The sequence below is a fragment of the Cyprinodon variegatus genome, unplaced genomic scaffold, assembly GCF_000732505.1.
Source record: "Cyprinodon variegatus isolate N-32 unplaced genomic scaffold, C_variegatus-1.0 Scaffold17, whole genome shotgun sequence".
In the NCBI taxonomy this organism is placed as follows: Eukaryota; Metazoa; Chordata; class Actinopteri; order Cyprinodontiformes; family Cyprinodontidae; genus Cyprinodon; species Cyprinodon variegatus.
The window spans coordinates 1,057,377-1,070,398 of NW_015150470.1; the positions used below are offsets into that span (position 1 = coordinate 1,057,377).

A 13,022-nucleotide genomic window follows, 5' to 3' on the forward strand; every position below is an offset into this window, starting at 1 on the left:
CTAACTTTTTTAAGGCAGGATTTTTTTTTAAAACAGAAATGTTCTAAATTTTGGGACAATATCATCTGATCAAGAGCACATTTATATACATTTTTAAGCCAGAATGATTTGGCATACGAATTTAATATACCTACGACTTTAACAGGGTCTTTATTTATCCCGTTTTAGTTGTTCTTGTTCAGGACGCTGTGATAAATCGTAAATGTATGTTCAGTAACAAGAAGGTTTATATTTTGAGCTCCAACTTGCTTCAGGTGCAAGGTGTCATGCTGCAGATTAGTTTTTCTTCAACATAATCTGATTGGTTGGCAGTTTTAACTGTAGCCGATGCAGTTTGCAGCTGGATAAACATGTGAAAACAGTTCTTTTGTGCAGAGTCCTTTTGATCTTTCTTTGGATCACCTTATGTGAAAACCCAGAGGCCTTCTGCTGTGTGGAATTAATACATAATGAACATTTATCCTTATCAGTTAAACCCAGGGCCTGAGTGTTGGTGTGACTTTATTCACTCAATACATCTTTCTAACGCCTATTTATTATTAAAAATCTGAGAAAAACATAAACCAATATATTAATACACAGCCCATTTTTAGAGCTGGAATATTTGCTAACACTAAAATTAATCTGAAATGTGGGATTCAAGTACTCAGAATAATACAATCTCCTTCAAATGTGCACGATAAAAGATTCAATGAAATGATAGCGTTACTACATCTTAAAAGAATCACATCATGCTGTTAGTATAATAATGAATAAATGTGCCCCAAAGCAGTGAAGAGGTGCTCTAAAAGGCATAATCAGCTCTCCTAGAACAAAATATTGCACCTCCTGCTGTAACCGGTTGCCGTATAATGAAATCTCATTGCAGGGCTGGCCGTAATAATCCGAGTTAGGAACAAGCGAGATGATTTACATGAGAGATTCCCTTTCTCCTCCCTGCTTTATGGCGTTTTGTGAGTGCCGCATCAGCTGAATTGTCAGCAGAGTATCTCACAGGGGGAAAGCTATCAATACAGAGGAGAGAATAAAAGCTGAGTGGAGATATGGCTCGTCTCTCTTCAGAGGTAAAGAAGGATAATTTCATGAATGAAAAATTAAGTCAATAAATTTACAACAAAATGGCTCCAAAGCAGAGTGTGGATCCACGTGTGACTGAATGATGCTACCTTTCGTTTAAGAACCTGAAAGCTTTTCATTCAGTTTCTTTCTTTCTTTTTTCCCTCTCTTCACCTATTCCACTCTCTGGCCTCAGCCTGCCTGGGTTGTGCTTCTCTCCAGGGAGCTGTGGTTTCTGAAAGGTTCCTCCTCGTACTTAATCCCTCCATCTCTTTTGTGTCCAGGCAAAAAATATATCCGCATGAAACTCAAGAGGACTTGGAGAGAAAGGCCCGGTCATGTGGGGATGGAGGGGGGATGAATTGCTTTCATTTCACGGTGATGGAAGAGGGGAAAAAAAAAAAATGAAGATAAGACTAATGGAGGCTGGCATGTTCTGCAAAATGAGAAAAGGTTGGGTTTTGGTTTTCAGATTATCTTTGATAATCCAAAGAAAATGTTAGATTATTCTGTGCTGGTCAGTTTACTTTTTATTTTTTAAACCATTTTAATGAAGTTATGTTTATTAGTGTGTAATAAGGTAATGCATAAAGAATAATATGGCAGCAACTTAATTAAGAGTGAATGAGGCATGGTTGCCGTTACCATTATATCTGAATCTACGGACGTACTGGGATTATCTCACTGAAACCACTAGGAATTTATAAAGGTCTGAAGAGAGACATCTAGTAGGCTAAAGCTGTGTGGATGTAAAATGCTGCACGAATCGAAGAGGTCACAAGTAAATGGAAAGACAGGTTCAAGATGCTAGAGATGCAACAGTAAATGAAATTACTGCGGTGCGCTGAATACCACTTCTACCTCTGGAACTTTGAAGCTGAGGGATTTCAGAGGACCAACCAAAGAGTCAAGCCTTTCAGCCGAGAATGAAAAACTAAAGCTACTAGACGCACTGGACAAGCTGAGCTATACTGGTCAATAATGCCTGGATCTCTGCTTTAACATTAAGAATTTAGCAATCTCAGGATTTAGCACAGATGAGAAAAGCACAGATCCTCAGATCACATCAGGTATCTGACTAAACATATATATTTTTTATTATTTTAATGAGCACTCCAAATGAAATTAGTGGGATTTTCATTCTTATATAAATTCAAAGCATCAATCTGATTCAAATCAGTTTGTAGTTGCCCATAAACTGGTTTAAATGGATCTACAGAACTCAGGTCTTCTAAGGGTCCAACCCCCCCAAAATAAAAAAGAAAGAACAGCTGCGTTGTACATCATTATCATGTCTTTATTTGAGTGTAAACGAACTCTGAAAAGAGCAGCCAGCTTCTTGATTATTGAATTTAACATGATTTCTTTTTAGTCTGCAGTCAGATAATAAAACACGATCAATCCAGTGCAAAAAGGATCACTTTCACCTCATTTCATCCTTAGAAATAAATGCTCTGATCATAGAAGAAGGTAGATTTGTGTACTGGAAATAAATACAAAGGAGAAGGGTGAAAAAGCCTCACTCCATGTCAGAATTCCTCCTTAATAAGGCTGTAAAAACATTAACTGGACTGTAAAAGTGATCCCATTTTGCAGTGAGAATTATAAATAACATGACACTTCCATATGAGCTGTCTGCGATTGCAGCTCATGGCAGCAGGTTAAACTAGTCTTCCTTCATCTTATCCTCGGCTTATGGAGCTTAAATATTCACGTGTGTTAATGTTTGCGTTTGGACACAACCAGGCGTCCGGAGGCTCACTGGGTTAATAACAAATCAGAACATTAAATACAGAAGAGAAGAAGAGTTGCAAAAATAACTCTCTTAAAAACAAATCAACGTACAATCACAGCAGTTAGTGTTAAACTCAAAGGATTAACAGGATTCATTTAGTCACTTTCGACACAGATATTTACAATCCAACAGAAAAAAATAATAATTACACTGTACATAAAGCAGAACAATGAAAACAGAAACGCATTCAGAACCAGGTGAAAATGTATGCAGTGTGTAATTGTGTTTATATCACCAAATTTTCCTGGCTGTAAAGAAAGACAGCTCAGCCTCCATCTTTGGAAAAAAAAAAAAAAAGGAAGGAAAACTGAAGAGTGTAAAACTGCAACTAAAATAAAGTTAGAAAACTTTCCATATAACCAAAGATTGTTGCCTTTAGCCTTATAAACTGAATGCACAAAGAGTATAATGTGTGATGGAACGGTCAGGGAATATCTCTGTTTATTATATAAACACACCAAATGACAGCATTAAAAGATAAGGAGGGAAAAAAAGAAAACAAGATGAAGAGTAATAAAGATAATCTAGCAGTTCTGCTCTTATCAAACAACAAAAAACCCTTTCAACTGCATTTCTCCTTCCATTGCGGAGATAAGAACAAAAAACGGAGGAGAAAATCTGCTTTTAGGTCCGTCCTTTGAAGAGGGAGGCTGAGCTGCCTTGGATGGAGCCTGGAAACTAAAAGGAGCAGCTCCTCTGTTGTGTGACGCTATGATGCAGTCATGTGGCTGAATGTCTGTGTGCTGAATCCTTCTACCACACCTCCTCTTAAGGCTTTCAAGCTGATTTGGATCAAAGTCTGTCCCAGGGGAATAATTTGACATAAACGTTAAGATGAGGGGGTGGGATCATAGCTTATGTACAAATTCCACTAAATAATCGTTTTTTTGATGCATTTCCAAAGCTCCTTGGTGCTTTGATTGACAAATAGAGGCTTAAACTGACTTTATTACCTTCATCAGACAGTTTCTTTGCATCTTAAAGGCTGAATGGTTTTACAAGGTCTGGATTCAGAACGTTAACCAGGGAGCAGGAGGGGTGCCAGAAGGTATCAACAGAAGTGTTAAAAAGTTAAAATGAAGCCCACACTGGCCGCATGTTTGGATGAGCACATCGTTACACCAGGCTCTAAGCCTCTTCCTAGTTACCAGTAGATGTAGAGCAGTCGCAGCTGCCACCATTCATGTTTTGGAAACATTTCTGACTAGAAGGGAAGGGACGGGAGGAGCTGAACTTCTTCATGGGGTTGGATTAAATATATATATATTCTGTTTAGGAGCCATTTTTTTGTCCTTCCTGTTCTGTGGGGAAGTAGCAGATGATGACGAAGGGCCCTCTATGTGAAGTTCTGGAGCGGCTGGCTGACCCTCATGCACACCCAGTAAAAGGCCCGGGCCAAGGTAACCAGGACCAGGAGCAGCATGACGGCCCAGGAGGCGTAGATCCCCGGGTAGGTCTGAGCCTTCACCCACGTTCCAGCCTAAAGCAAACCAAACAAAAACAAACAGAGGATGAAGTAGATCAGGCCTTTAAACTGGACTGGAAGCCTTTATCTAAGCGATGCTATGAACACCAGCAGCTGCATCAGGTCCTATCAGGGAAAATGCAACTAACCAAGCAGAAGTGTTCATCTTATTTGCAGAGGCTTTCTTTCCTTCTTTTTTTTCCTCGGCTGTCCAATTACGTTGCTCTAATCTTCACAGAATTCCAGTTAAGCATCTGCAAACCTCCAATACTGATTAACATATTAACATTTTTAGGGGATTAGCTAATAAATAGCTTTTACTAAATCCCAGACAAGAAAAAAAAAGAAAAATAACTGGCTTAAATCCGAGTGTCAAAATTTTTCTTGTGTTTAAGAGTACGAGTAAAGCCGCTTCTGACACATAAAAGAAACCAAAAAAAAAATATAAAAACTCTCTTAATCATTTAAAACCTTTATGAATTTAAATCCAAAATCTACCAACTCAAGTGAATACTCGCCCTTTCAACTGTTTGGCACCTCATATCCACAAACTTCAATATAGACCAGGATTGAATTGTGCAATGGAGAGAAATGGTGCAACGTGGGATCTAGAGAATGAGGTTTTTATTTCAAAATAGATCAACTTCAGTGGGAATGGGTAGATCACTCTTCTATTGTAGCTCTAGATTGATATTAAGGGTTAGGATAAATACAATCATCACCACAGCATGATGCTGCCACCACCAAAAAGGCAAAAAAGTTGCATTTTGGTTTCATAAGAGAAGGGCAGCTTCTTCCAGATGCCTGCTCTGCTTATAGAAATCTACAACCTTCTGTGGCTCTGTTTAACAATCTCAAACGTTTTCTTCAGAGTGTGAACAACTGAGAAATCTAGTCTATGGGGGACAAATGCGGAGCTGCAATGATCAAAAGATGCAACAGATCTAATCTAAAGAAATCTTAGGATAACAACTAACCCTCACAGGACATAAGGAAGGCCTCCTCCTTGACCTTCTAGGCTTAACAGCTCTATTTCCTCGTATGATTAAATGATTCATAGGTCAGGGGCCTGAACAGAAAAAGATGTCCTCTAAAACCTGACATGTACAAAGCCTGCAGAGAGAGAAGAAATAAAATCTCAACACTCCTTCAGACAGCTCTCCAGATTACCACATGCAACTAGCTCTAGTTAAAATATTAATAATCTTAGGGAAAGCTAAATACTTCACTTGAATATAGCTGATTTTTGTTGTTGTTCTGTAAGACTTTTATAGAGAAAGAAGAGTGAGGGTTCATTAAAATGGTTTGTTACCGAAATATTTACCTACACTTGGTTTTTTTATGAAAATACTCCCATTTCAAAGGACAATTTCTTAATAAGCAGCAATATGGTTGTAAGAAGGACCACAGATGAAGCCTGATTTTAAGATATTCACGCTCAATGTGTTTTAAAAACAGTTCATTAATTTACAGCACAATTCTCTGGACATCATTTTAAATTCAACCCATACAGAAAGTGGGAATCAAACCCAGAACCTTCTTGCTGTGAGGCAGCAGTGCTGCATAAACCCTGAATTTAAGATTTTTCCACTAATACTATATACTGAGAAAAATTAAAGCAGTTTAAATAGATCAGAAAGGACCTTTGACCTTTTTGTCATTTTCTTCTCCCGTTATCTCAATCAGGAACAATCTGGGTTGTTTTAATAATTCAAGCCGCTCTTCAGGGTCTCTACCACCATCTCTCATCTTGTGTACGACCAACATGTTAAAGCTGTTACAGACATTAATCTTCAGTTCCCCGAATTTTTAAAGATTTTTTTAATTAAATCCTGAAAGGCCTTTCGACCAGCTCCTTCCCTTTAGGTGCATGCTATTAGAAATTTGATGGAGTGCACTTGTGTAAAGATTTGGCGTTTATCAGCTCTTGTATCACTCTTGTAATTAAAACAAGGCTTTTCATAAAACTTGATTAAATGGTAAGACATTTTACTGGCTGTTCACTTGTGATGCTTTCTAATCTTCTTCATCCTGTGCTCATCTTGCTCCCTCTGCTGTTCCCAGAATGAATTGCAGCTTCCACCTAATTACGCCTGTTTATTTCATTAACTGGGTAAATGAACAGAACAATGGTCTGTATTCTGACAGATAAGTTTCCTTCAACCATCAAAAGGAGTCAGAGTGAAGAAAACAAACTCATCAAACATCCACTCACCATTAAGCCAGCAGTGGAAATGCTGAACAGCAAGCAAAGTAGAAAGCACCACAAACTTCTCCTGCGGGGATACCTCTGGCCAATAGAAGACCTGCAGATGGGAGGCAACATATCCTTTTGTTTTTGTTTTTTATTTTGACAAAAACAAACTTGACACTCAGGCATGCGGGTTTTAAACAGCAAACGTTTTAATGAACAGGATAGGCGCAGATGTTCGCAACGCTCGGCGCATCTGTTGTCATTAACAATGGCTTTGTTAGAGCTGGCATGTACAGCGCCGTCCTGAAGCCAGCGCTGCAGAAAGGGTCTCTTATTACCCACATGACTGAGTACGCCTCAGCTTCATGTTTAAACGTTAGGAATAGAGGCGACTATTAAAAGACGGAAGGGTATTATTCATTGCTCTTTGCTCTAATCTCTGTAAACAAAGAAATAAAACTCCTTCCTGTGTAAAAAATGGTGAATAAAAAAACGGACGACGGCTGCAGAGCTGAAGAAAGCCTCCCTTTTTATAAACAACACACTAACAGATTTCTAATGTGATAAAACGAAATAAAACCTCTCCAACTAATGATGTATATGTTTAACACAATTGCAGGAAAAATGGCTGCATCATGAAGAGGAAGAAAAGGTTTTTTATTCCTTTTTTTTTCTCCCACCACTAACCTTTTTTGTGACAGTTTGGGCTGTTGAGGTATGGACCTTGGAAATGAAAAACAAAGGCCTTCATCAATCAGTTCCCAACTTTCTCATGCTGCCGCAGACAGATCAGCTTTTTGCAATGGAGGCCTGTCATGGAGCATTCTTTTTCAAGTTCCACCATAAATTTTCCGCCGGCCTGTTTGCTGTTTCTGTCACTGAGCTGATGTGCGTGTCGAAGGAGAAAGGAAAAAAAAGTTTTCCCTCACTTTGCTTTGCAGAAATATGTTTTATAGCCAGCATTGCAGAGATTTAGGCAAGAAAATAAGCTAACAATATATCGTCCACCTGCAGAGATGTTCCTCATCTTTACCATCGGTGACTGCGGGAATCATATTTATGTAATTTACTGGACTTGCCCTCAAATATCATTCCAGCAGGCTCATCCTTATCCATAATGCTGATATGACACCTCACCAAATGTTACTTTCCTCTTATCCTCTGAATCCTATTTCTCTAAAGTCACTTTAAAGGTTTCTGCTGATCGGAAATCGTGTTGATTTAGCTGAATTCTTTGGATACAGATATTGACTTTTCCTTTTCCTGCCGTTTGCTTTTTGCTTGAGGTGTTTTCCTCCCCCAAGGTGTATACATTTTTAAAGCTAAAAAACAAAGCAAAACGCTTTGCTGCAGTTTTTAATATTTCATTTTCCTGTCCTTGTATTTTACCAATTCTCTGCTCTCGCCATCGGGCAACGATCTAAACCATTTCTGACACGATTTTTGTTCAACCTGGCCTTTTTTATGCATTTTTTGAACTTTTTAATCTGCTTTCAGGCCTAGATTATTACTGAGCCAGAATGGGAACCTGGATATCTACTGTAAGGAGGGCTTTATTGCTGTAAGGCCCAAGATTTTTCCAATAATTTTAAAGAAAGATTGGCATTTTAGACCTTTTTTCTATCTAATTGTGAAAAAAAAGAACAAACAGGTTAAATTTCCCTCCATTCAATTGTTTTTTTGTTCCTTTCCTGTCAGAAACACAAATTCAATGAGCAATCGACTCAAGGAACTTTTCCAGAATAAAAACTCCCACTAAGTTTTCTGTGATTTTTAAAGAATTTGCTAAACTTTAGAACGACTTTACAACAGATGTCTCTGTACAGTTCAGGAGTGCAATAGAAATGTCATTAAACCTTGACTGACGAAGGGATGGATGAATTAACAGCAGCTTGAATGGATGAACAAACCTCTACGTCTGCAGGATAACCGGTTACCTCAGATAGAACCTGACTAGAGGTTTTCTCTTTGAGTAGTATGGATATTAAAGACATTAATATACACATAATTGTAAGTAACTTTTGATAAAAGCTGCAAAATGCATGAATGTAAACACAGATAAACAGGCACAATATCTAGATTATAGGAAAGACTAAACCTTGAAAAAAAAAAAACTAACTTTAAGTACAGAAAAGTTGCTGCACTTTGTTATCTTACCTCAGGGGTCAGATATTTTTATTTAGAGATTATGACTGAAATCTGATGTTCTTATATAGTCTAATTTTGCATTTTGTTTCATGTTTGTTTTCTTTCATTACTGTGAATTAATAAACAGACACAATATCTAGATTATGGGAGAGACTAAACCTTGAAAAAAAAAAAAACTAACTTATTCCTTATTTTAAACTTCCCCAGAACTAAAAATAAAATAATTTCTATTTCTTTACACTGGACTGCTGAAGAGATTTGTCTATTAAAAACAAATGATAAAAACCACCCTCTCCAAACTGCTGCTCTCAGCTAGTGATGCCTGCCCATTTTATTTCCCTTCCTACTGATCAGAAGAAGGTTGTGCAGTGATGTTTATTTATATATTAGAGAAACATGGACTGCAGCTCAACCTTAATCCTGGAGGGCAAAACATATTTTAAACAGTTTGAAAGTATAGTATAGTAGTATAGTATAATAATCTGAATCTTTTTTAATGTAAAGATGAGTCGTATAACAAGAGGAAAAGTCAACTGGTGTAAAAAAACAAAACAAAAAGGTGATTCATCCAACACTACTTACACTTTCCTGCAGTGCGGGCACCTGGCCAGCGTCCGGTCTGTGAACTCTGTCCACTGAAATCACAAAAGGTCAAAAATATGAGCATCCAGTGAAGCCAGGAAGAGAGCTGCACATTCGCTAAAATTAAAGGCACAGTTATAAACAATTACCAAGTGTTCTGCAAAGCGCTGTGTTTTTTTCCTTCTCTTTTTTTACAATTCTGAATCGATTCTCACTAATTCTTAATGATTCAAAAAGATCGATACATGTAACCAAATATAAATAATAATAAAAAACATGTTCCCCTGTCCTTCCTGCCACCATGATCTCTTATTTAATTAATTCTCTGATAAATGATAACTAGTGTTGCACCAATACCAGTATCGGGCGTGGCCTCGATCGAAGAACTAAAATGGTGGTATCGGCGAGTACCAAACAACAGGGCACCGGTACCATTTTGAGATACAAAAGTTTATTCAACTATTGTCACCCGTTCCAGGTAGGCAATAAAATGTTCTACTGGATTCACTTTGTATTAGTATTTTTCCTGCTTCACAAAGGTAGGCAGCAGCTTGACAAAACCATGACGGCAATTATTTTACATCCAAGTAGAAGTCAGTTCTTCATATGTATACACACACATCAATTTCAAACAGATGGCATCGGTATGGTATCGGCAAATACTGCACAGCCAGGTATCGGGTACCGGGGCTAAAAAATGGCATCGGCGCAACACTAATCCTAACACTAGTATCATTATGTTGCATAACAACAATACACACTCATGTAATTCAGCTAAACGCTGAAAAAAAAGGGGTTTTATTCCAGCAATCCAAATTGAAACCGGACCAGATTGGAATGGATGGAAAATAATCGTTTTCTAAATCTTGAGATTTAGAATCAAATCGATAACCAGTCTTAATTTCTTCCAACAGGCGTTGCACTTTTTATGCTTTCACTAAATACCTCTACTTCAATTCTATTCTTTTCTCAAACAAACTATGATAATTTCACCCCAAAAAAGCCAAATGAATCTACATGTGGAGCTAAAAGATCCTCCAGAGCCACACCAACAACCATCACCACTTGGGTGACAACTAATTAGCTTTTAAAGCCACCAGCAGAGATTTGTTTTTCCAGTCAGCCATCGCATCTTTAGGCGTTGCACAACACTCAGCTAATTTCTAAAGCGTCCCTCTGCATCATTTCATACAATTCCTCTTCAACTGTGACCATGTCCTTCATTCCATCATGCATTTCCAAACCATCTTTACTCATCTTGAAGTTTGTCATAAAACAGCAGCAAAGAAAAATGTTTCTTTCTCTCCAACATGAAATGACCATTATACATCAGCAGTGTGTTGTTATGGTTATTGATTCTAAGCTATAACTCAACATTCTCTTGGCTCAAAGGAAGGATGTCCTGCCTTTTTAATAATTTACCTGCACCAGCATGTTTCATAACAAAAATATTTGAAGATCCACAGAAATTCCCCCCTGATGCTTCAGGTGTAGAGAAAGAAGTCACAGAAGAATCAAAGGGCAAACTACTCTCTGCTTTTAGCATCAATCCACAGTGAAACTACTCTTTGCAACAGTGTTACTAGAGTTTTGCCATCTATTGTAAGTATTATCTTAGAAATTAATTTCTCCGGAGTCATGGACCTAAACATCTGTGTTATAAAAGCATAACAACTACTACTCTAAAATATACATAGAATATACATAACCTACAGGTGTAAAGCAGACAAAGAAACAAGCTATCTAAGAATGTGTGATGTAAATTTCAAAATATGAAAGCACAAAAGAAAAAAAAATTGACGGCAAAATAAGCTGCAAACACACGTATAATGCAAACTCCTAAACTTGCTAACACACAAAAAACAAATGCATGTGAAGAAAATGCTGCAATCACTGAAGTAAAAGCAAAAACATACAATCGACAAAACAAATACATAAAAAAAAAAATGATGCAATTACAGAAAGAAAACGATGCACATAGTTCAAACTGTGTAAATTTGCTCCACAAAACAGAAATGGTCTGGACCACTAGAGGGCGTAAAACAAATCATATCAGAACAGAGTGTTACTTATATATATATATATATATATATATATATATATAACTATACATAACTATGCTGATATTATGTAGTACTGTAAGACTTCCTTCTTCATCCAACCTCCTTTAAAAAAAATAATCCCATTAAAGTTTGACTTCCTGTGAGTATAAGGGAGTCTGGTCTGATAAGGTTTATTTGTTCGACTCCCTCTAGTGGTCTGGAGCATATCCGCTTTGTGGCGCGAGTTTGCTGCCGTTTTTCACTATTTGCATTTTATTTTTTCTGTGATTGCAGTATTGTGTTTTGCTTGTTGCTTTTTGTTTTTGGTTGCAGCATTTCCTGCATGCATTTGTGTTTTTGATTGTCAGCTGTTGCTTCTATTTTTGTGATTGCTTTATTATTTTTTTATTTAGTTTACAGCGCATTTTTCTCTTGTGCTTGTGTGTTTTGGGAGTTTGCATCATGTTTTTGCAGCTCCTTTCTTCGTTTGCTGCACTTTTACTGAATCAACACCATATCTAAGGCGTAATCACTGTATTTGGCGAGATTTTAAATACTGGGAGATGAGCTGGACAAAACGTTCAGACAGAATTCATCCTGGATTTCTCAGCTGCCCAAAAATCCCTTTTTAGTTCACTTTTAGATGCTTTTAGGCCACCAAATTCCCTAAAATACCAACCTGTTCAGGTAATTCAACCAAAGATACTTTCCACAAGCTGTACTGGGAACCTATTTCATTCATTCTGAATGAAGGAGTTTTTGAGAAGAAAGATGTTACCAGGAAGGTGTTGCTGCAGTGTCCACACGAGACTCTGGCTCCAGCAGGCTGAGGGTCTGGGCTCGCCGGTCCGGGATGAACAGGACCCAGATTTATTATCCTCTTACTGAGAGGGGACAGACAGACACACAAAGTCAGCATTCCTGACACCAGCCAAGATGAGAATCAGGGTAATATTCAGTGTGAGTGCAAAGTGCCTTGTCATAAAGCCTGATGTTTTGAGCTGCTCTCTCAAGGGCAGGCTGCAGCTCAGTTTTATTAAATCCATCAGCAGCAGGTCCTCATTTTAGCACAGAACCCCATAAAAATTAGCTTCCTCAGACACAGACAGCAGCTCAGAATCACTGAGCAGACAAGGAGCTGAGATTGTTTGTCTGATTAAACCGCAGCGTCTAGTTTGAATGCAAAAACAGTGAGACTAGAGATTAACATTGAGGAGTGTTTAAAGAGGGGAATTTACTTTTTTTTTTAGCAATGCAAAGAATAGGCTAAAAAAGCTTCCAGAGCTTGTTAACAGTTATATTCATTTTGATTGATGTGATGAGAAAACAATTTAAACTGATGTTTAGAACATCTTACAATTTAGCTTAAACATGGCAAGATCGCATCAATGCAACTAAAGTGTTAGAAGTTAGAAGAGCCCAAACTATCCGTCACACCTCTGTAGAGCTTTAGTTTTCAAACCAGGGATCATGGCCCAAACAATTCCTGGGTCTTGAGATTCGCTACAGCAGGGGAAACCAATTGAAAATCAGCAGGGTCCAATTTTTTTTTTAAGTAGAGAACAACAATCATTCAGTTTGGTATATAGACAATTTCCTGATTCACATATTTTATAAAACACCTGAATGGACTGTTTGATGATTTGACGTAATTTTTTTCTTCTTCTTTTCAGGTTTAATGAGAGCAGAGGGCTTCATGCTGCCCTGCAAGGCTTTAAACCTGGTTTGAATGGAGACAAA

General features: G+C 37.7%; 1 protein-coding gene across 1 annotated transcript in view; it reads right to left on the reverse strand.

Annotated features, from left to right (window-relative positions):
• Window positions 1-4,141: 4,141 nt before the first annotated feature.
• The window catches only part of tmem55b (transmembrane protein 55B), a 25,614-nt gene continuing 16,733 nt past the window's right edge, over window positions 4,142-13,022 (reverse strand). The window contains exons 4-7 of the mRNA XM_015387277.1: window positions 12,061-12,166; window positions 9,241-9,293; window positions 6,532-6,622; window positions 4,142-4,331 (exon numbers count right to left, since the gene is read on the reverse strand). Coding sequence (XP_015242763.1) covers window positions 4,188-4,331; window positions 6,532-6,622; window positions 9,241-9,293; window positions 12,061-12,166 — 394 coding nt within the window. The 3' untranslated portion in view covers window positions 4,142-4,187. The remainder of the gene's footprint in view (window positions 4,332-6,531; window positions 6,623-9,240; window positions 9,294-12,060; window positions 12,167-13,022) is intronic.